Below are 21,829 nucleotides of genomic sequence, written 5' to 3' on the forward strand. Positions count from 1 at the left end.
GCCGCTCGCAGGTGTGTAAATCCGCAGGGGAATCCTTGGCTCCACCTGGGTGCGGCGAGGAAATTGCACCATGTATGGGCAGCTACGTCAGAGGGGGCGGACCCGCCTCTGTGGCTGGGGGATACCAAGTCCTCCTCTTTCCCCACGGAAAGGCGGCTACCCGACTGTAGGAGGCGTCGAAAAGTTCGGGGCGGACTGGCAAAAATCAGCGCATCTGAGAGGCGGAGCTCTGAGGTGACCCGAGCCTCGCGCAACGCCCCCCACCCCCAGTCGAAGTGGTTCAGCCCGAGGACTTCATTCATAAAAAGAAAAGACTCCGTGAGGAGCGAGTGAGTCAGAATCCAAGCCGCCGACGCGGACCCCACAGAGCAGCCAGCCCAGGGCATGTTCCGAGACTTCGGGGAACCCGGACCCAGCTCCGGGGCCGGTGGTGCGTACGGCGGCCCGGCGCAGCCTCCCGCTACAGGCCAGCAGGTGAGAGGGACACGACGCCTGGGACGCTGCGGTCCGCCCCGGCCTGGGCCCGGGAGCAGGAGTACGGACTGGGTCCGGGGGCCTTGGCCGCGGGTCCTGCCCACTTTTCCCCGCCCGCGGGCACTTGTCCCCACAGCGCAGGAGAACGCGCGCCGCGGGCAGAACAGAGATCCGCGAACGTCCCCTCTCTCGCTCACCCTTTTTCCTCGCCGTCCATCTGTCCCTCCCTGTTACCTTTCTTTCCTCCTGTCCGCCGCTAATTTCTTTGTCCCATCTGCGTTCGAAGGGGGCCCTGGGCACCTGCTTTAGTCCTGGCCCAGACAGGATCACAGGGTCTGATTCATCTTGGTCTAAATTCCTGGGATGGGATCCGGAGTCCGGGCTGCGACCGAGAAAACCCCACACAGGAGCGGGGCGGGACCACCGGCAAGCCAGCCCGGACAGACTGGGAATCCTCGACACTGCGATCGTCTGTGTTTCTGTCCATTTGTCTTTCCCTCTCAACCCCATCGCCAAGTCTCTATCCTCTTCTCGAGGCAGCGCAGTCTGGTGAGCTCCGGGAGGCTTGACCTCTTCTTCCTTAACAGGTTGGGGCCAATCAAGACCGCGAGATGCTGGGACGTGCGCAGGGTCATGCAGCGGGCAACTCCCGCACCCCCGACTCTCGATTTTGGGCACCGAAGGGCGCCCGCTGCAGGCTGGGGGGACTCGGGAGGCTGCAGGTGCCCATTTCCTGTCGGGGGGCCGCAAGCACGTGTCGCTAGGGGAGGGAAGGAGCGGCGTCCGTTCCGCCGAGTCACGGCGGCCGAGTCACGGTGGCTGACTCACTGGGCGCCCCTCCCTTCCTGGCACGGAGCGGCCCGGGCTTGGAGAACTTCAAGAGCGGGAGATACCGCCCGCGGTGCCTCTGGCCCGGAACTGGGGTCACTGGGCCACCGGGCCCATAAGCGTTGGGCCAGGGACACCGCTGTACCGACTTGCCTGGGCTTGAGTGGACGCTTCCCGGACGACTGGATGCCCACACCCAGAGCCCAGCCCCAGGGCTTGAACCCAGTTCTCCTCCCCAAACACTGAGTCCCCATCTCAACCCATTTCTCACATTTCTAGCTGAAAGAATCGTGGCAGTTAATACCTGGAGTGCATACAGTACAGCCAGGCATCGTGTGGGGGCAGTTTTCACCTCATTTGTAGTATTTTACAGAATCTTAGACCCAATTGATTTAAAAACTCACCATTATTTTTGCCACTAAAATTTTTTTTAAAAATTGCCAATTAAACTGTGATTTCAGAGCTACTAAAGGGTACTTCGTAGCATCAATGAAATGCTGTAATCCTCACCTATGACAGCAGTAAAAATGAGGAAACTGAGGCACGTTGAGGATAAATAAGTTGGTCAGAGGCATAGCCAGTAAGTGGCTGAGCTGAGATTAGGAATGCGACAGCCTGAACGCAGAGCAGTGGCTCTTGCCCACCACAGCCCCTGGTACCCGCCACTTACCAGGTTCTGTCACACACATTCTCTCACCTGAGTCTCTCACAGCCACCTTCAAAGTTAGAAGCTGTAATTATCTTCTTTGTACAAATGAGACTCAGGCAGGGTGCAAGGGTGGGTAAGAGCCTGGTTACCTGGACCCAAACCCCATTTTCCACTTATTGTGGATGACTGTTTTCTTGCCTGAAAATGAAGATACTGTTGTGCAAATTATGAGTCAGTATTTATAAAGTGGTTGGGACAGTGCTTGGAATTCACACTTTATAAATACTAGCTCTGATGGAGAAATGGAGTTACAGAGAGGTTATGTGACCTGACTAAAGTCACACAGCTCAGGAGCAGGGACTTGTCACTAAGTCTGACTGCCCAGCTGTGCTCTTTTTGGTCTCTCAGCAGCTGTCTTGAGGGTGGACAGCATTGTGGCTTCTGTGCACTGGAAGCCCTCAATCCATACAGCCTCACCCCTGGCCTTTCCATTTCTTAACCCTCAGAAATTCCACCTCGTGCCAAGCATCAACGCTGTGAGTGGCAGCCAGGAGCTGCAGTGGATGGTTCAGCCTCACTTCCTGGGACCCAGCAGCTACCCTAGGCCTCTGGCTTATCCCCAGTACAGCCACCCAGTACAGTCCCCCCGGCCAGGAGTCATCCGGGCCCTGGGGCCACCTCCAGGGGTGCGTCGACGTCCCTGTGAACAGGTAAGAAGCAGAGGCATTCACTGCCCTGGTTCTGATGCCCACAGGAATGCTGAGGTGCACAGGATAAGCTCTTGCCCAAAGGGAGAACACAGGCTTAGAAGGGGGAGAAGGTAGCACCGCTAGTGACCATTGGCCAAGGTAGAAAGTGAGAGAAGGCCCTGGGGAGACCCAGAGGGCACTAAGCTCACTTGTGGATCAGTAAAATCTTCCTAGGGTGGAGGCAATATTAGCCTAGAAGAATACATAGGATTTACATAGAGTCGAAGGAAAGGACATTCGGGGTAGAGAGGATGGCAGGAGCAAGAATGGGGGTGAGAACCTTTAAGGTATATATGTGGAAAGGTGCAGGGGCAGTAGAGGGTATCCACCTGCTGACATGTATGGAGAGGGCGGGCCTATGCTGTTTATGTAGCTAGAGAGAGAACAGAAAGGAGAGGGTTCCCTTTAGCTACCATCCGGATCTCAGTTTCCTTATCTCATTTAAAACACCCCTGGGGAATGTACTCTGGTTTCCCCCACATTACAGCCAAGGAAATGAAGGCACAGAGAGGTAAAGTCACTTGCCCAAGATCACACGAGTAATGAGTAATGAGACAGATCCGTGCAATTCTAAAGTTAGATCCTAACCACCGGGCCACACTATCTCACCTGGAGCTAAGGGAAGGCTCGAAGTAGAGTAAGCTGGGAATTCTTGTTTCCCCAACCAGGGTTCCTCCCCACAAACTGCTAATAAAGTCCTTACCAAAATAAATAAGAGATAGAGGGTTTTTAAGGGAGTAGGGCCTCTTTCCTCTCCCTGGGGCATTTTGGTGTATGAGACTGTAGTGAATGAGGTTTGCCCATTAAAGAGATTGCGCTGACATCGGGTAGAAGATGGGGAAGGAGTTTGGAATCCTGGGAAAGATGTGTGATTGGCCAGGGGAGGCTTTTCCAGAAACAGAATGGCTGGCCTTTGTGACCAGCTGGAAGGGGACTGTGGTGTGAGCCCCAGAGGCGGGCTCCTGGACTTTTTTCCTTCAGCCCTGTCCCAAGGGTGGCCTTTGATCCTGGGTACTCTTAGACTGGGGCTGTGAGCTGTGAGTGGGGTCCTTTTGTGAGATGTGCCCTCCAACAGCTGGCCTGTCACTTGACATTGAATAGAATGAGTGGATTTTAATTTCTGCTCTAGGACCATAAACAAGTTATTCTATTCATCTTCCCTGGGCTTTAGTTCCTTACATGGAAAGTTGTGTTAAGAATCTACCTAAAAAAAAAAAGAAGAAAGAAAAAATAGAATCTACCTAAAGCACTTAACTGGAATACAGTAGTTTCCCAATAAATAATTATTTAGAGGCATTCATTAGCCGCTCCTAGCGTTTATATCCCCTAGAGAAGAGATTTGGTTATCAAGAGATTAAAAAGAATAGGGCCCTTAGAAAAACAGTGGTCCGGTCCCAGGGGCTTCAAGGAGGAAAGGCCACTTCTGGCTGAGGAATGAGAGAAGGCTTCCCGGAGGCAGAGGCATCTTAGATGAGTCCTGTGAGATGAGAGGGGTTAAAGGTTTGTGGAGGGGCGGGGGAGGGCATTCCGAGAGATGGGCTTTGTAGTAGGCAAAATTTGGACGCAAGGAGGAAATTTAGCTAATGCGAATTTACTGAAGCGTGAGTGCGGGGAATCTCTCCGGAGTGCGGTAGCCCTTAAAGCGCAGAATGAGGGCGCCCCCGCGCTGCCATGCCCTCCACCAGAGTCCCACCCGCTGCCCCACGCACCAGGTGAGTGCCAGGCAGCCAGCGGCCCAGGACCCACGCCACTGCTCCCTCTACCCCCCAGATCAGCCCGGAGGAGGAGGAGCGCCGTCGAGTGAGGCGCGAGCGAAACAAGCTGGCCGCGGCCAAGTGCAGGAACCGGAGGAAGGAACTGACCGACTTCCTGCAGGCGGTGAGCACCAGCCGGTGCGGAGGGTGCCCAGGCCCCGGCTCACCGAACCCCTGAAAGGCCCCGGCTCCCGTGAGCCGTGGGAACCAGGGGGCACTAGTATATGAAGTCCCCTCCCCCAGCAGTCCTCCGGCGAAAATGACGAGGAAAAAGTAGTTAAAGATCAGTTGCAGCACACCTTACTCGGAGCAGAGCTGACTCGGAGATGAAGCTGCGGCAGACAGTCTCCTAAAACGCCCCCGGGCCCTCTTTGGAGACGTGCCCATTTTCTCCCAAGGGCTCATGGGAGTTGTAGTCCAGACTTGCTGGAGACTCCCCACTCACCCTACTCCCCCCGCCCACCCCCAATCACTACCACTGCGGAAGGCGACGCGGCATTCGGCCCTCATCTTCTTGACTCCTCTCCTAACCCTCTGCCTGCAGGAGACCGACAAACTAGAGGACGAGAAATCGGGGCTGCAGCGGGAGATTGAGGAGCTGCAGAAGCAGAAAGAGCGGCTGGAGTTAGTGCTCGAAGCCCACCGCCCCATCTGCAAAATCCCGGAAGGGGCTAGGGAGAGCAACACTGGCGGCACAGGCGGCACCAGCGGTACCAGCGGTACCAGCGGCACCAACAGCCCACCAGCCTCCTCCCGCCCTGTGCCTTGTATCTCCCTTTCCCCGAGGCCTGTGCTTGAACCTGAAGCATTGCACACCCCCACACTCATGACCACCCCCTCTCTGACTCCTTTCACCTCCAATCTGGTCTTCACCTACCCCAGCACCCCTGAGCCCTGTGGCTCAGCCCACCGCAGGAGTAGCAGCAGTAGTGGGGACCCATCCTCTGACCCCCTTGGCTCCCCCACTCTCCTGGCCTTATGAGGCACCCCAGCCCTCCTCCTTGTGGGTGCCCCCTAGCCAACATCTTCTCATCCATTGGTCCAGCTGGCCTGGGCCATATTCCATGCCCAACCCCAGCAGGTTCTTCTCCATCCCTCCAGATGAGACTGAGCATATTTTGCTTCCTGGTAGAGCTAGCTTGGGACCACCAAAGCTGCCCACTGTTTTAGAGCTGGCCTCTCTAGCACAATTTGCACTAAATCAGAGACAAAATATTTCCCATTTGTGCAGAACTCCTGGCAGCCCCAAAGGACTTTGTAGATCCCTAGAGGTCCTCTGGAGCCCTAACCCCCTCCGGACCACCCCTGTAGTCGTCATATCCCTCTTCCTGTGATCCACACAACCCTACCCCTTGACAGGTGATATGCTACCAGCCTAGAACACTAACTCACCCAGCCCCACTGCCAGCAGGACCAGGTGATTGAACCAGGGCATTTTGCCTGCCTCTCCTGAATGGCACAGCTCCAGTGTCAGAGGATTCTGTGATGAGCTGACTTCCAGCTCCCAGCTCTGAGAAGACTTTAGCTCCAGGGAATCCAAGCCTCCACCACAAGGGCAGCTGCTATTTATTTTCCTAAAGAGTATTTTTATACAAACCTGCCAAAATGGAATAAAAGGCTTGAAGCTCTGGCCTGGTTTCTTTGGACCCAGAGGCTGAAAGAACATTTGGAGCCAGAAGCCCTAGGCTTGGGTCTCAGCTCCACCCACTCACTGCATGACCTTGGGCAGATTATTTGATATTTCTGGACCTCGATTGTCTTATATGACAAATGAAGCTACATCTGCTCTGCCTCATCTCCAGGACTGAGAGGAAGAGAGTGCTGTGGGATGCAAGCCAAGAGGATTATCATCTTCCTTCTAGTGGGGGCCCACCTGCTCCTGCCTGAGCCACAGGAGAGCGCTGTTACTGCTGTTAAGACGCTTCCAGCCTCAGGGGAGGTGGCTGAGTGGATTCTAGGCCCCCAACACCAGCTTCCTGCCCCCATTGTCTTGGGCAGGAAGGAGCCCGGAAGGGAGCCGGAGCCACTTCAGGGTCAGGATCACCTCCTGTTCTGAGGCCTGACAGGGAAGAGGGGGGTTAGCCAGCGTCTGAACCACGATCCCACATCCCGCCCCAGGCTTGAGGTAATGGGGAGAATCGGACTCCTTAGTTCTGTAGCTCCTCCGGATGGGAATGATACTGTCTCAACGTCCCCGCCCTTGTTCTAACCTCGACGAGTCCCAAACAGACGCTGCCCAAGCCACGGGCTCTGCTTCCGTCCGTTTATTAGCCTCCACCCAGCCCCCTGCAAGTCCCTCCGCTCCAGCCTCCAGTCCCCCTGCTGCCCCGCCAGCGAGAGCGAGGGGCCCTCCTCAGTGCCAGGGTTTCTAAGTCCATGCCAGCGGCCTCTCTTGCGCAGCCGGATCGGCTTCCAGGTCCCGAGGTCCACTGCATTCCGGGAGCTTGAGGAGCCATCCAGGCGGGAGTCGGCACTAAGGAAGCTGCGTCCTCAGTCATCTGGGGAGCAGGCCAGGGGCAACTGATCGGGACTGCCCACGCTGCCGGTGCTGGAGCTTCCATCGCCGAGGTCGCGGGGCCCGCAAGGAGGCAAGGCGAGCTCGGGTGTCGGCCCGGCGCCTGAGCTCCCCGCACCGCCGGAGCCGCCGCGGGGACCCCACTCCTCGCCCAGAGCCAGGCAGAGCTCTTTAAGCGCCAGGTTCTCCCGCAGCAGCTCCTCCTGGCGGCCCTCCAGTTCCGCCAGCTTCTGCCAACAACCTCCCAGGTCCTCGCGCACAGCCCGGGATGCTTGGGTTCCGAAGAGCTGCCACTGGCGAGCGGCGCGCCGCCCGCGCTGGCGCTCGGAGTCCAGGAAGCAGCAGAGGTCGCGCAGCTCGCGGTTTTCGGCCTGCAGGCGCCGGTTGAGCTGCTTGAGCTCGCGGATCTCGCCCAGGTGACCCTGTAGCTGCCGATTCACCTCCTGCATGAGGCGGCCGCGCTGCACCAGAGCCGCCAAACGCGCCGCCTCCTCCCGCCGCAGGCGCCGCACCAGCTCCTCCTTGCCTAGCGCCGCCATCTCCTCGTCTGTCAGCTCCTCCAGGCCGCCCACCTCGGCCTCCATGGCTGCTCAGGCCTCTGGAGCATCGCCTGCCCGCCGCCGCGGCCCAGGAGCCCTACGTCGAGCCCAGCGCCTCTAAGGCTCAGGCTCCAGCTCAACCAGCCGCAGGCTGTGGCGAGCTAGCATAGGGGGCAGCAGCCGCGCGGGGGTGGGCACGCGGCGGGGCGCGCGCCGGGGCGTGGCTGCCTGACGTCAGGAAGGACAGCCAATTCGGGGAAGCCTCCCCGGGAAGGGGCGGGGCTTGAGCGCATGGAACGGTCCTTCGCCCACTCCCGATCGCAGAGTCCCTGACTCTCCCGGACACTGGGTCTCAGCGTCCTCTCACTTCTCACCAGTCAACCCAAAACTAGGCGCTTCGTACTTCCCAGTTCCAAACCTCCTCAAGTTCGAGTCTAGGCCTCTCGGCTTCTGAAAACCAAGACTCGGGGTTCGGCCCCTGAACTCTCCAGCCCACTCCGACGGAACACCAGACCCACCGCCTTTCCATCCTTCCTAGCTTAGCTCGAATTCGAGAATCTCTGCTCAATGAGCATCGCTCCCAGCTCCTCCGAACCCTAAGTCCAAACGTCCTGGCTCACCATCAGCCTAACCTCCCTCTCACGAAGGGTTTCCTGCCCTGGGGTGGTTAACCGGGGGACATACAAGGGATTCGTTTGTTCAATAAACCTTTATTGTGTGTAAGACCCATGCAGAAATAAGCTCGATCAAGATTCTTATCCTGTCCTCAAGTCAGTCTGGCAAGGGAGACGAGCTGTGGTAAACAATTAAATGAAAGAAGGGCACGGTCTGAGGGGATTCCCGCCCCTCCGCAAAAGGTTTCCCAAAAGAGGAGATATTCGAGGGTCTCTGAAAGATGCACAGGACTTTTGTCAAGTAATAATAAAGCTATTTCATGGAGAGGGGATAGCATGATGAAAGATGCTGGGGTCTGGAAGGGCCTAGATGCTTTAGGAACAGTGAAAGCAGCTTGATTTCTTTTTGAAAGGCAGGTGCGTAGAGAAAATTTGGTAAGAGAGGGAGAAAACAAAGGTAGTCAGAAGCCAGATTCTTAAGGGGCTTTCAATACTATATTGGAGTATTTTCACAGGCAAGTAAGGATTTTAAGCAGGGGAGTAACATTTTTAAATATTCATTTTTAAAACAATTATTCAGGCTGCTCCGTGTGGGATGGATCATGGGGAGAGAATGTAGGCAGGGAGATTAGTAAGAACACTGTGTCAATGGGCAAGGAGAGCTATGCAGAAGGACTGGGCCAGAACAGTGCCAGTGGGGGTGGAGAAGACAAAACAGATACTAGAAATACACAGGAGGCAAATCCGCAGAACTGAATGTGGAGAGAGGAGTCTGAGAGAAAGCCTAGGTTTCTGGTATGAGAACTGGGTGGATGTTGGGTGGGGCTATCTGTGAGATAGGAATGCAGGAAAGAAACAGGCTGGGGAGACCAAGAGGTCTGCCTAGCTTTTGAGGGCCTGTGGGAAGACAGCGTGGAAAGACTCACAGATGGGCGGCCCTCCGGATGTGGACTTCCAGCAGAGTTCTGAGCTGTAGAATAAGAGAGGTCATTAGTTAGTGGCAGGGCGCGGGCGGGGGGGGGCGGTGTTAAAATCCTGGGAGCAAGTGCCCAAGACCCAGGAGAGATGCTCATCGCAGGATGGACTGAGGAGCTCTCAGCAAGGGTCTTTAGAACTCGGCCTGGACATCTTTATTATCGAGAAAAGGTTTAGGATTGAGCCCTGCGAAACCCCTAAATTTAGGATACAAGTCAATGTACGATAGCCAGAGAAAGTGGGGGTGGGGGGAGGGAACAGGGGCAAGTGACGGCCGGAGGCTTCGATTCCCGACATCCTCTTGCAAACCCGGCTGGGGTCAGGGTGGGAGTAGGGACAGGGGAGCTGGGGATTCCCCCTCCCGCTGAGAAAACGGGCTACTGCACCGCCTCCGCCTTTTCCCTCGCCGTTCCTGCCCCACCTTCTCTGTCCCGGAAGTGGTCCTTCTCTGGCTCCGGGTGCCGGAGCCGAATCTCCGCGCTCCCGGAAGTGGCCCGGCGGCGGCGCGCCCGGCCGGGGCAGTGCTCGCTCCTGCTGGGGCGCTGCAGCCGCACCCGGGTCCGGGCGTCGAGATGACCAGCGAGCTGGATATCTTCGTAGGGAACACGACCCTCATCGATGAGGACGTGTATCGCCTCTGGCTGGATGGTTATTCGGGTCTGTGGGGGGCCGTCTAGGGGAGCCGGTGGGGCCGAGCCTTTGTCTAGGATGGGAGAGGGGGCGGGGCCTGGACTTGGGCTTTTCACCCGGTAGCGAGCAGAGGGAATAAGGGATGTATGGAGGTTGGAATCCCTGGAGGGGCTCTGAGGTCGGCGCCCACTCCACAGTGAACGACGCGGTGGCCCTGAGGGTGCGCTCGGGAATCCTGGAGCAGACGGGCGCCACGGCAGCGGTGCTGCAGAGTGACACCATGGACCACTACCGAACTTTCCACATGCTCGAGCGCCTGCTGCACGCACCGCCCAAGCTTCTACACCAGCTCATATTCCAGATCCCGCCCTCCCGACAGGCGCTGCTCATCGAGAGGTGGGGAAGCCAACCAGTCTGACCACATACCCATTTTGCAGGCTGAAACTAAGGCTTAAGGAGGGACTGGACTAACCCCGGCCTTGAGAAAGTTGATAACAGAAGGGGCCAAACCCAAGCCCAACCTTTATGGAAAGTCAGTAGTGTACTCTGCCTCCACACAGGTACTATGCCTTTGATGAGGCCTTTGTGCGGGAGGTCCTGGGCAAGAAACTGTCCAAGGGCACCAAGAAAGACCTGGACGACATCAGCACCAAAACAGGCATCACCCTTAAGAGCTGCCGTAGACAGGTGGGCACTACAGCCTCCTCCCCACCAACAACATCCCATCTATAGTCCACCCCTTTACTCCATCTCTTTGGCCACTGTCCCATCTCCAGTCTAGTCCCCCAATTCTGATTGTGGCAGCAGCTTCATACGCAGTCTCCTCTTGCGTTTTTGCCCCTTACAAACCATCCCCTACTCTTCGATCAGAGTGACATTTCAGAGCCCGTAGCTTTCCCCCCGTTCATAAACTTTCATTCACTCCAACTCCCTCCTGGATAGTAGCCACACTCTAGCCACACTTCTTAACCTTGACTTTCATACTCTCCCGTGATCTGGTCCCCACCAGCCTCTTTAGGTTTATATTTCCCCAGTGCCCGGCTTTCTTTTGCTCATGCTGCTCCTACCTGGAGGGTACCATTCTTAGTCACATGAAATCCAGGATGGGGTCAAGTGTCACCTCTACAAGCCTTTCTGGTGGTGCCAGGGAGAAGTAACCCTTTTCCTGGGCCTTTAGTGTCTTTTCTCTGTGTCTCCAGTGAGCTCCCTGAATACAGCTTAGCATTTGCTCATTTTTGCCTTCCTGGGCCTTAGTCCAGCATAAGCTTGTGAAGAAATAGAGAGTACAATGTTAAAATGGGGGTGAATTCAGAGGTAGGAGTGAAGAATGTTTATCTGAGGTAAGATAGCAGAAGCTAGTAGATACTCATTCATTGAATTGATAACAAGTAGTAATAACTAATAGTTTATTGATGGAATAACAGATGCTATATGTAGTGTCTGTTGACTGGATAGATGGATAGGTAAGAGAGGGTGAGAGACCAACGGTTTATTGGGTGAGCAGCCTCTGACCAATCCACCCTCCTCCCCTAATTGCCCTGCAGTTTGACAACTTTAAGCGAGTCTTCAAGGTGGTAGAGGAAATGCGGGGCTCCCTGGTTGACAACATCCAGCAACACTTCCTCCTCTCCGATCGATTGGCCAGGTGAGGGACCAAGTGAGAAGCTATTCATCTCCCCCATTCTGCACACTCCTTCCCTGGGCTCCAAGGCTGCTCCACCTGCCCCACCCCAACCCACTTGACCTCCTGGCCGTGTTAGGGGAATGATCACTCTTGGTCTGTACTTTGGCCTGAGTTCAAATCCCAGCCTGGTCACTTACCAACTGGGCTGTTACGAGGTGCTACATGTAAAGCGCATGGCACAGTTCCTGGTGCTTAGAAAGTGCTCAGTAAGTGGTAACCATTGCCCTTGTGGTCTCCCGCTGTATCCCTAGACCTCTTCGCGCAGATCCGGAGGCCCAGAGATAGGTAACTTGAAACACGTCACACAGTGAGTTAGGGCAGAGAGAGGCTAGAACTCGGATGCCCAACCGATGTTGCAGGTGGGAGCTGCTTGCTCAGAAGGGATTTTTAGCCCTGACAGGTCCACTCTTCCCTCCCCGCAGGGACTATGCAGCCATTGTCTTCTTTGCCAACAACCGCTTTGAGACAGGGAAGAAAAAACTGCAGTATCTGAGCTTTGGCGATTTTGCCTTCTGTGCTGAGCTCATGATCCAGAACTGGACCCTTGGAGCCGTTGGTGAGGCCCCCACTGACCCAGGTGCCTGGACACCTCCCCACACTCTCAGGGTCTGCTTCTTCCCCAGCACTTTCTCCTGCAGGCCCCCAGTTTCCAGCAGGCTTTCTTCTTCAGGGCCCCCTCCCCAGCCACTTCTGCTCATAGTCCAGTGTCCCCACACACACCTTGTTTGCAGAGAAAGGACCCACTACCTCTCTATGGCCTGGGGCAAGTCACTCCACCTCTCTGACACTCTGCTTCCTCTTCCATCTTGGGGTGCAATGAGGTGGTGGGTGAGGAAGGCTCAGGATGTCACAGGAGAGCATTTTATCTCTCACCCCAACTCCCTTCATGGGCCTCACTCAGACTCCCAGGTGGATGACATGGATGTGGACTTAGACAAGGAGTTTCTCCAGGACTTGAAGGAGCTCAAGGTGCTAGTGGCTGACAAGGACCTTCTCGACCTGCATAAGAGGTAACCTTGAGTTTGGGGGGGTGGTCTATGGAATCCCCCTGAAGAGAAATTCCAGGAGGCCCTAGGCTTGACCCTGTCTCCCTGTAGCCTGGTGTGCACTGCCCTCCGGGGAAAGCTCGGTGTCTTCTCTGAGATGGAAGCCAACTTCAAGGTCTGTGGCCCAATCCAACCTGTGCCCCTTGGGCATCTTCAGCCGCCAGAGCACTGTCCCATTGGGAATTCTTGCTCATGCTGTAGATTGGCCAGCAGGTGGTGCTGCTGCTCCCTCTGCCCGCCTGTGACTGGGAACCAAGTTCCTAAACTTCGGGGAGTTATTTGAGGGAGGTGGATGGATTTAGGGAGGGGCCTGCCCCTCTCCCAGCGTCTGGGCTCAGCCCCCAGCCTGTGGGGCAGAAGGCAGAACTCCTAGGCTCCCTGCCCCACAGAACCTGTCCCGGGGGCTGGTGAATGTGGCTGCCAAACTGACCCACAATAAGGACGTCAGAGATCTGTTTGTGGACCTCGTGGAGAAGGTGAGCTGTCCTGCCTGTTGCCCACCCATCCCCAGCATGGCCTGTCTCTGAGCTGTACCAGTGCTAGATGTTCCCTTGGGCCTACAGTTCGTGGAGCCCTGCCGCTCTGACCACTGGCCGTTGAATGACGTGCGGCTCTTCTTGAATCAGTATTCGGCATCAGTCCACTCCCTGGATGGCTTCCGGTGAGAGACCCCCAGCCCTCCTGTCCAACTTGGCCTCGCCCTTGCCAGCCGCCTGCCAGGGCCTGGCCCTCCTGCAGACTCAAGGTTCCTTGTTTGCCGCACTGGGGGTGGAGTTCTCTCTGTGGACCAGAGTCCTGGCTCCACCTCTTAGAAGCTGTGAGCTGACCTTGGGCAGGTTCCTTAATCTCTTCATGCTTCAGTTTCCTCATATATAGACCGGGAGTGATAATGAGAAGGATCATAAGAATAATGTGAGGATTAAAGAGCAAAGGCATATAGAGCACTGAGGGTGGTGTTGTGACATGGCGGGCTGCAGTGAACTTCAGCCATCACCATCATCATTATCATTGCAGGCACCAGGCCCTCTGGGACCGCTACATGGGCACCCTTCGTGGCTGCCTCCTGCGCCTCTATCATGACTGAGGCCCCCTCCCACTTCCCGGCCACACGGACAATAAAGTTGCCTTGACTTTGGAGGAGCCTGTGCATGGGTGCCATAGGGTTCGTGTGTGGGAGGTGCGCACGTGTATGTATCGTGCATAAGGATCTGTGTACGTCGACTCTGCGGGCACTAGGATGTGTCAGGGATGGTATCTGTGCTCCCCCGTCCATTTCCCCACCCAGCTGCATTCACTCGGAAGATAGGGTCTTATCTTGGTTTATTCAACCTATATCAAGACGGGAGGACAGGTGAAGACTTTGGGGTGAGGCCAGCAAAGAGGCAACTGGCATAGCAGGAAGGCACTGAGGGGTAGGCTCAGGGAGGGCAGGAGACTAGCTGCTGCTTCCTCTTAACTGGATGGGTCACTCGGGCAGTAAGTGGGTACTTGGTGATGCCGCAGGTGTTGCTCCCTCGGTGCAGACGGAAATAGCCCTAGAGAGTTAGGAGACATTAGGACCAGAATATGGGGAGAGGCCCATCCTGCCCTGTCCCCCTGCAATAGATCACACTCACCTTCTCACCCCAGCTGGCCCCCCAGGAGTTCTTCAGGATCCAGTATGGGATGGAGTGACGAGATTTGGATGAGACGGCCTCTGCCCGCCTCCCCTCCACTGACTTGCTCTTACCAAAACCCACCAGCAGGACAGAATGGTCCACAAGGTGGGGGTCACAGGTGTTGGATGTGGCCTTGATCACACCGGTCTGGTATTGCTGCAGGGGCAGGGGATCTGAGTCTGGGGCCATATCCTCTATATGGCCTTCCCCCATTCCCTAACCTGTCCTACCTGTAGTAGCTTCATGTTGATGGTCACAGTGATGGGGCCCTCAGTGGCCAGGTACCTGGCAATTTCTGGGGGTAGAAAATGCCATCAGTCCTTGCCTATCCTGTGCCCCCTGTTCTCAGCTCATGGGTGTCTCTCTCTCTCTCTCCCCCACACCCTCATCCTTCTATCTCTGTCTATATCCAAGTTTGCCTGCCTCTGTCTTGGTCTGTCTCTGTGACCCCCACCCTATGCCCGCCCAGGTCTCCACCCCGCACGCACTCATCTCACAGTCCGGCAGCATGATGAAATCCTGGATCCAGGCCACGTTTTTATGCTTCTTGGCCTGGCACTTGTGGGTTCTGACTTTCCCCTGGTATGGGTAGTCCTTTTCACTGGCCAGGCCGCCTGGAGATAAACAAAGTCAGGAGGGAACTCAGCTCTGGAACATCCCCTCACCCCACAGCCACCCGGAGAGATTGGGTACTCACTGTTGTTGAGAACAGTTATGAAGGCGTCCCAGATGAAGCCGCCCTCACAGCCATTCCCACAGCGGGTACAGTCGACTAGCTCTGGTCCAAAAAGGGACAGTGTGGGTGGCCAAGCTCCAGGCCCCATCCTCCCACCGGCACACATGCCCCCTCTCAGCCTTACCCTGCACGGAGACTTCCACAGGCTGGTGGTGTTTAATGCCCCACAGGGCCTCGATGTTGCCTGCTGCCGCCATGGCCCAGCAGCACTTGCAGTTCTTCTGATGGGGAGGAGTGAAGGGCTGGGTAAGTGGTCCAAGCCTTGCCCTCTCCCTCCCACCACTGGGGCTGGGTGGAGGCAGATACCTGGTCCTTGACAGAGGAGATGACACCAGACTTCTTCCGCCAGTCACAGGTGGGGGGCACTGACTCACTCCACTCGTCAGACCCTACCTTTCTGTCCATGTTGGGGGCCCTTCCAGCTGCCACTGGATGCCCATAGAGCTGGCCAAACTACTCCTCTAGGGGACGGATGGGACAACCAAGTTCACAATATTGACCCTTTCTCCCCCATATTCTGCTCTTCCCACTCCAGCCATCCATATCCTTGGCCATTTGAGTCCCCATAATACTCTGAGAGACAAAGGCAAGGATGCCAAGTCCTCGAAAGAGACCACTTTCCTCGCTCGGGTGAATTTCCCTGCACCTGCTGCCTCGTCCCTGAGCTGGGCTGGGACACAGACCTCCGGAGTACTTGTCCGTACTCTCAGCGATTTGGGACAAGCACCCAGACCTCTGGTCCTCAGGGTCCCTCTCTGGGAAATAAAAGCCAAAAGTCTGCCATGTCCATCTCCCAGTATCCCTGGATGAAGCTCTGCTTCCACACCCACCGCCTAGAGGCGAGGAGGCATCCTAGTACCTGTCAGGTCACTGAATGGGGTCACCCCGAACTTGGCTGTGCCCAAGTCCTCTTCCTGCTGCTGCTGGGCCCGGGCCAGGTTGTGCGCAAAGATGTTCAGGCGGCGAGCATGCTCTGGTTCAAAAGGGGGTTGTTCTAGGCTGGCTCCCAAGCCCCTGGGGGCAGGAAGTGGCCACCTGGCTGAGCAGTGTCCTGCCCACACTTGCCTAGATGAGCCCGTGCTCCTTTCCTGTGGCCCCTTTAGGCCCCACTGCAGATACCTGGGTCAAGGAAGTGGCTCCCCAGCCCACCTAGGGTTGGGTTTTCTGAGAAGGTAGGAAGGGGGTGGGGGGAAGACAAGTAAAGGATCTGAAGGCAGAGTGACTCAGAGGGGAAAGATGGGTGTTTGGAGACCCGTTTCCTGCTGGGTCACCTCCGCTTCCACTTTACACCTCTGACTGCAGGTCTGGAGGTGGGATGTGGTGAGGGTGGGCAGGGTGGGGTCCAGATCCATGGCATGGGCATCGTGGGGTGAAAGAGGCCCACAGATTATCCCCCCAAGGGAGATGAGACCCAGAGACGATGGGAGCAAGGCTGGCAACTCATGGGGCAGAGAGGGAATCCCCAACTTGGGGACAAAATGGGTATCTTTGGGTGTTTGCTAAGTGAATTCATGACTAGGTGGTCGCCTGCCTGCTGCCTGGAGTCACAGGAAAGTGGCTTTGAAGGTGAGGCGTCCTGCAGGACTGCGTAGACCCCCAACAGCTGCCACCTCCCTCCAGGTTCATGGTAAATAATGAGCCTGTCCTACTTTTGCATCCAGAAAACCAGGGGGTACACCTCAGCCCTGCTGCTGTCCCGAGTGGCCTTAACTAAGCCCATATCCACCCTGAGCCTTGATTTCCTCGCCTATTAGGTGGGAGAGGTGGGGTTGGCCTGGAGATATGCAGGTCCCGTGATACCTGCTGGGTTCAAGTAACTCCGGTTGTACTGGGTCTGGAATAAAGCGAAGACCTCTTTCAGCTCCAGTGGCCGGGGACCTGGGTCCTGGAAGGAACCGGGGTGGGAGGGATTCGGTGACCACATCACAGTTCCCAGCCAGGCAAGGACTGGGCTAGATCTTCCAGTTGGCCTGTTCTGTCTCCCTGTGTGAGCTTGGCCACATTAGTCACCTCTCCAGCCTCGGTCGCTCCCTCTGAGACATGGGAACGAGGCAGTTTCTGAAGGAGTGAGTCCCAGGCATGGGGCTTACGGAGCGAAAGGTATGGGGAGCAAGTTGCGGGCACTTACCTGGCTCCTGAGGGAGCCCTTGATGCCTTGGGCCAGGCTTGCCACCAGGAGGGCCAAGAAGCAGGAGAGATGGACCGTTGGTGTCATGGTGCTGCCAACCAGAGTGCTGGGGGCAGGAAGCTATGTAGACCAAGCTAGGGGGGCTGAGAGGGTGGAGCTGGAGAAACCACAAGGGAGAAACCAGGCAGGGAGGGGAAGGTGGACTCCCCAAGCAAGAGGCATTCAGGCTTTTGTCTCTACAGGGCCCTCTGCCTGTCTATTCCCCACCCCAACCCTTTTTCTTTATTCAACAGAAGCTCTCTGCCTATCTTGTTCTGGGCTATTCTTGGGATACAGAAATAGATCTGTCCTTAGGGCAACATGAGGCAGATCCTAAGACGGCAGTGACCTAGGGCCCTCAGTGTTGTGACAGGGAAGCCCAAGGGGCTATGGGAGCCATAGGCCCCTGACAACTGAGTGTGGATGGAGGGTGGTCAGTGCCCCCTGGGGAAGCACTCTTGCTCATCCTAAGAAGCTTAGCTCAAGGGTCAGGTCACCTCCAAGAAGCCTTCCCTGCTCCCCCATCCTCTGGTGCAACCCGCAGCCCCTGGAGCCCTTGCTGTGCCTGCAGGGCGTGTCATCTCCCTTCAGACTGATGCAGAAAAGGATAAATTCCTCCCCCTCCAGTGGCCCTGCACTGAGAGTGAAAGTGTTCTTGACCGAATGCAGGAAAGGGTTCAAGTGTCGTTCAGAGTTAGCGTCAAAGGAAAGTTTATTAGAGAAAGGTTAACACCCTGTAGACTGAGAAAAAGACCAAGACAGAAAGTGAAGACAGGAAGCCTGAGTGTTCAGGGAATTCAATTTGTATATCATTCTTAGTTTCTGTGAATCACAGTTTAAAGACTTTGTTTACCCATTTTCCTTTGACAGGATGGGTATACAGTGTGAGAGGCCTGCTGGCAATTCCCAGCCTTTGATCCATAGGTTCCCCATCATTTTAGCCATAAGGAATGAATGATTTTGTTTACTTTGTGTAGGGCGCGACTTAAAGACTCTGTTTTCCCTTCATGGTTTGCGTAAATGGTTTGTTAGTCATCCCAGCAGAAATCTTCCCTCGTTCTGTAGGTTCAGGCAGTAGAGCTGAGCAGCATATTGCAGTCTGAGTGTAGCTTGATCGAACGTTTAGTCCTCTTGCTTCCTCCCTATATTACAACCACACCAGAGGTGTCCGATGCGCCTGCGTTCTCAGCACCCAGGATGGGGCTGGGCATGGAGCGGGCTCCATGAGCATTGTGTTTGTTGACTGAACTGGTCATCATGGCTTTTAAACAGGGAAGTGCAAGGTCTAGGGGACAGCAAGTGGCAGCTACTGCCTCCTTCTGTTCCTCGTTCCTGTTACAATCCAGGGATGAGAATGAGGGGTGTGGACAGGCCTCAGGGGACAGAAAGGTAACAGGGTTGGCAACTCAGACAGAGCAAGGCCAAGGGCTGAGCAGGAGTGTTAACACCTTTCCCGCTGCCTGGGTTCTAGGGGTCCTTGGGCTGGGGATCCCTCCCTTATGAGGCTCCAGGCTGGGAACCAGGGCCCCAACGTCAGAGATGAGTGAGAAAAAATGGCTTTCCAGAGGTTCCATGGGAGAGAGGGAAGGGCGGAGGGCTCTGATCATTGATTCATGTGCTCACTACCTCATTTCTTCATTTATTAGGAATCTTCCCAAGGCTGTGAGGCCCCATTGTGCTGTACCACCCCCACTCTCTCCAGTAAACCAAGGGACCCCTCTATATGGAAAAAAAAAAAAGAGCCATGCTGCCTGTATTAAAATGCAGTAGACAGACCATCTGCAGAAGGGGAACCGGTTCTAGAGCCCAGTCATGTGCCCCAAGTTGGGCTTGGGTTATGTGTGACCTATGGCCCCTTTTCTCACCCCTCAGAGCTGGAGATCCCGCTGTGGGCACTAAAGGGGTATAATAAAATCTGTCTCTGTGGTGGTGGGGCTTGTGGAAATTTGGGGGAGGAGGGACTGGGGCATGGGGCTAGGTGGCCTTCATTAAACGTAAGGCAGGAGATTTTAGTCTTTTTTGATCAGTGCTGTGCCCCTGGTGCCCAGCACAGAGCTTTTCCAGGGTGGCCACTCAGTAAACATTTGTTGAGTGAATGAGTTAACTTCCTCACTTGCTCATTTGTTAATTCACTTGTTCCTCCTGCATTTCCTGGCTGGCATGCAGTGGGGGCTGGGCCAATGGCCCAGGGGTCTCGGGCTCACTGCCTGGGAGGAGCTTACAACGTGGTCAGAGAGAGACACCAGTCAAGATAAGGCCTGGTGACCCAGTGCAGAGGGATGAAGGCAGGAAGGTCAGGAAAGGTGTTCTGAGGAGGCAACTCTGAGTGGCAGGTGACCCCAGGCCTAATAGTACAAAGACAGAGGTTCAGGTCCAAGTTTGAGATGCCAACTTGTGCACCCAGTCATTCCCCTCGGATGCTCATCTCTCAGCAGCAGTGACAATTCCTTTGAGTGGAATGACATTGTGGAGCATTTTTGAGCTTGGCTGGCACAGAGTAGGTGTTCAAATGGTGAGTCCTTAATGCTCTACTGTGGGGCAAAGAGCCCAGAAAATCTTAGAGTCAGAAGGACTTGAGTTCAAATCCTGTCCTTACCACTCTGGCTGCGCCTGGACAAATCTCAGCCTCTCTCACCTGTGAAAGGGGGTGATAATGGCCCCACTTCACTGGCTTGGCAGGAAGAGAGCATGAGGTGAATGCTAATGCCTGGAATGGTTAGATCTTGATAATCAAGCACTAATATTTTTGTCATTTTTTATAAATAACGACTCTACCCCGAAGACTTGAAAACTCATATTCGAAAAGATATTTGCACACCGATGTTCATAGCAGCATTAATCACAGTGGCCAGGACATGGAAGCAACCGAAGTGTCCTACAATAGATGATTGGTTAAAGAAGCTGTGGTACATATATACAATGGAATATTACTCAGCCATAAGAAGAGATGAAATACTGCCATTTGCAACAACATGGCTGACCTTGAAATAATCATACTAAGTGAAATAAGCCAAACAGAAAAGGTTGAAAATCACATGATATCACATATGGGGGATATAAACCTAAAAGCAACAAATGAACAGGACAGAGACTCATAGACATGGACAATGGACTAGTGGCTACCAGAAGGGAGGAGGGAGAGGGAAAATAAAAAACTAAAATTAAAAAAAATTATATATATAGTATGAAAAAAATAAACTGGCATTTAAAAAATATAAATGACTTGATTGAAATATATAATTCACATAGCATGAAACTCACTCTTTGAAAGTGCATTTCACTGGTTTTTAGTATATTTGCATAATTGTGCAACCATCAACTCTCATCATCTCAAAAGAAACCCCATACTCATTAACAGTCACTCCTCGTTCCCTTTCCTCCTGGCAAACATTAATCTGGTTTGTCTCTCAGAGTTACGTATTCTGAATGTGTCATATAAACGGAACATGTGGCCTTTTGTACCTGGCTTCTTTCACATAGTGTAATATTTTCAAGGTTCTTTCATGTTGTAGCACATATCAGTTCTTCATCCCTTTCTATGGCTGAATAATATGCCATCATTTTTTATCCATTTATAAACATTTTGTTTATCCATTCATCAATTGATGGACATGTTTTCGATTCCCCTGGGTGTATACCTAGGAGTGAAATTGCTGGGTGACACAACATTTTGAGGACCTGCCAGACTGTTTTCCAAAGCGGGTACACCCTCTTACATTCCCACCACAGTGTATGAGGGTTCCAATTTCTCCCTATGCTCGTCAACACTTGTTATTGTCTTTTGGTTTTAAATACCTATTATTTTTAGCCTCCTCACTGAAGCAGCTCAGAATTTGGAGGATGGGGGAGACACTCTCCGGTTCACCTTGAACCCTAAGAGGGCTCACTTTGGGACCCACCGGCAAGTACCCTCTTCAGCACAACCCCTCCCCCGGCTGGGCTGCCTTCAGGGAGATTGCGTGGATAAACAGGGATGGTAAAGGGAAGGGAGGGCTCGGCAGTTCCCGCACCCCGTCTGTCCCCAGGCGTGGATCCCTGGACACGCGGCTCTTTCCCGTCTGGTCCCGCCCTGAGACGTGGGCAGGGCGAGACCCCGCCCCTTCCTGGGAGCCCGCTCCGCCCAAACTCCTCCCCCCAAGGCGCGCCCTCCTCTGGGAGCGGGGGAGGCGGAAACGCGGAGTGGGAGGGCGGGGCAGGAGCTGGCTGGAGACCCCGGCGTCCTGCACGCCAGAGTTTAGCCCTGCCTGCCTTTTCAGGGGCTTCCATTCATTCAGGGCCAAAAGGGAACTGCCGCCACCTCCCCCAAACTGTTGTGGCCTCTAAGACAGAGGACTCAAAGAGGCTGCCCTGGAGTGAAGGGACCACCTGGTTGTAGACAGCCCTGGGGATGGAGGGGAGAAGAGGCAGAGATGAACAGCTCTAGGCCTGGGAGTGTCTCGTTTTCGGGCGAGGGTCTGGGGACCCTGGATGAAGTTTTGATATTTCCAGAGTGACTGTCCAGGTGCACAAAATAAAATTCTGGAGGGTCTAGATTGAGGACCTGGAAACCCCAGCGTTAGGTTAGGTCTAGGTGCCCAGAATGACATTCTGGGAGGCGAAGATAGAGTCTGGGGGCCCCGGCATTAAGATGTGGGTGCACAGGACAGAATTCTGGGGGCGCAGATTCGGTAGGGTCTGAGTGCACAGGATGACATTATGGGGTGCACAAAGTGAGGACCTGGGGACTCCCGGGTATGTCTGGGGGCCTGGCATCACGGCCAATGTCCCCAAGATCGAGCGCTAGGGGACCCTGGCCCAGCGCCGGTAGGCGG

At 55.0% G+C, this 21,829-nt stretch overlaps 5 protein-coding genes across 9 annotated transcripts in view; 2 read left to right on the top strand and 3 right to left on the bottom strand.

The window, feature by feature from the left end:
- Positions 1-1,658, bottom strand: part of DRAP1 (DR1 associated protein 1) — a 19,772-nt gene extending 18,114 nt beyond the window's left edge. Inside the window, exon 1 of one of the 2 annotated variants that reach the window (XM_025046357.1) lies at positions 709-1,658. In XM_025046357.1, coding sequence (XP_024902125.1) covers positions 709-984 — 276 coding nt within the window. In that variant the 5' untranslated portion in view covers positions 985-1,658. The remainder of the gene's footprint in view (positions 1-708) is intronic. The other variant, XM_006911316.3, reaches the window with a different exon arrangement.
- FOSL1 (FOS like 1, AP-1 transcription factor subunit) lies at positions 39-6,084 on the top strand. 2 transcript variants are annotated; one of them, XM_015588734.2, is made up of 4 exons: positions 39-474; positions 2,458-2,661; positions 4,476-4,592; positions 4,999-6,084. In XM_015588734.2, exons 1-4 carry the CDS (start codon positions 385-387, stop codon positions 5,434-5,436), a joined length of 849 nt encoding a protein of 282 aa, XP_015444220.1. In that variant the 5' UTR covers positions 39-384; the 3' UTR covers positions 5,437-6,084. The 2 variants fall into 2 exon arrangements, with proteins under 2 accessions (XP_015444220.1, XP_006911146.1); XM_006911084.3 differs by having other exon boundaries at positions 47-474; positions 4,471-4,578.
- Positions 6,085-6,703: 619 nt separating this feature from the next.
- Positions 6,704-7,759, bottom strand: CCDC85B (coiled-coil domain containing 85B). Its single transcript, XM_006911085.3, has one exon. The coding sequence runs from the start codon at positions 7,551-7,553 to the stop codon at positions 6,945-6,947; it is 609 nt and encodes a 202-aa protein (XP_006911147.1). The 5' UTR covers positions 7,554-7,759; the 3' UTR covers positions 6,704-6,944.
- A 1,791-nt stretch (positions 7,760-9,550) lies between these two features.
- FIBP (FGF1 intracellular binding protein) lies at positions 9,551-13,592 on the top strand. 3 transcript variants are annotated; one of them, XM_006911086.2, is made up of 10 exons: positions 9,551-9,754; positions 9,925-10,123; positions 10,288-10,414; positions 11,272-11,372; positions 11,834-11,988; positions 12,313-12,421; positions 12,509-12,572; positions 12,847-12,933; positions 13,021-13,118; positions 13,472-13,592. In XM_006911086.2, exons 1-10 carry the CDS (start codon positions 9,670-9,672, stop codon positions 13,539-13,541), a joined length of 1,095 nt encoding a protein of 364 aa, XP_006911148.1. In that variant the 5' UTR covers positions 9,551-9,669; the 3' UTR covers positions 13,542-13,592. The 3 variants fall into 3 exon arrangements, with proteins under 3 accessions (XP_006911148.1, XP_006911150.1, XP_006911149.1); XM_006911088.2 differs by having other exon boundaries at positions 11,834-11,967; XM_006911087.3 differs by having other exon boundaries at positions 9,565-9,745.
- A 126-nt stretch (positions 13,593-13,718) lies between these two features.
- CTSW (cathepsin W) lies at positions 13,719-17,151 on the bottom strand. Its single transcript, XM_025046356.1, is given in 9 exon segments — positions 13,719-14,271; positions 14,346-14,410; positions 14,604-14,729; positions 14,813-14,893; positions 14,976-15,072; positions 15,158-15,312; positions 15,711-15,824; positions 16,652-16,736; positions 16,980-17,151. Coding segments are annotated over 9 exon segments (1,071 nt in total). The 5' UTR covers positions 17,067-17,151; the 3' UTR covers positions 13,719-14,010.
- Positions 17,152-21,829: the final 4,678 nt, after the last annotated feature.

This window comes from Pteropus alecto, unplaced genomic scaffold (assembly GCF_000325575.1).
Source record: "Pteropus alecto unplaced genomic scaffold, ASM32557v1 scaffold43, whole genome shotgun sequence".
Taxonomy (NCBI): domain Eukaryota; kingdom Metazoa; phylum Chordata; class Mammalia; order Chiroptera; family Pteropodidae; genus Pteropus; species Pteropus alecto.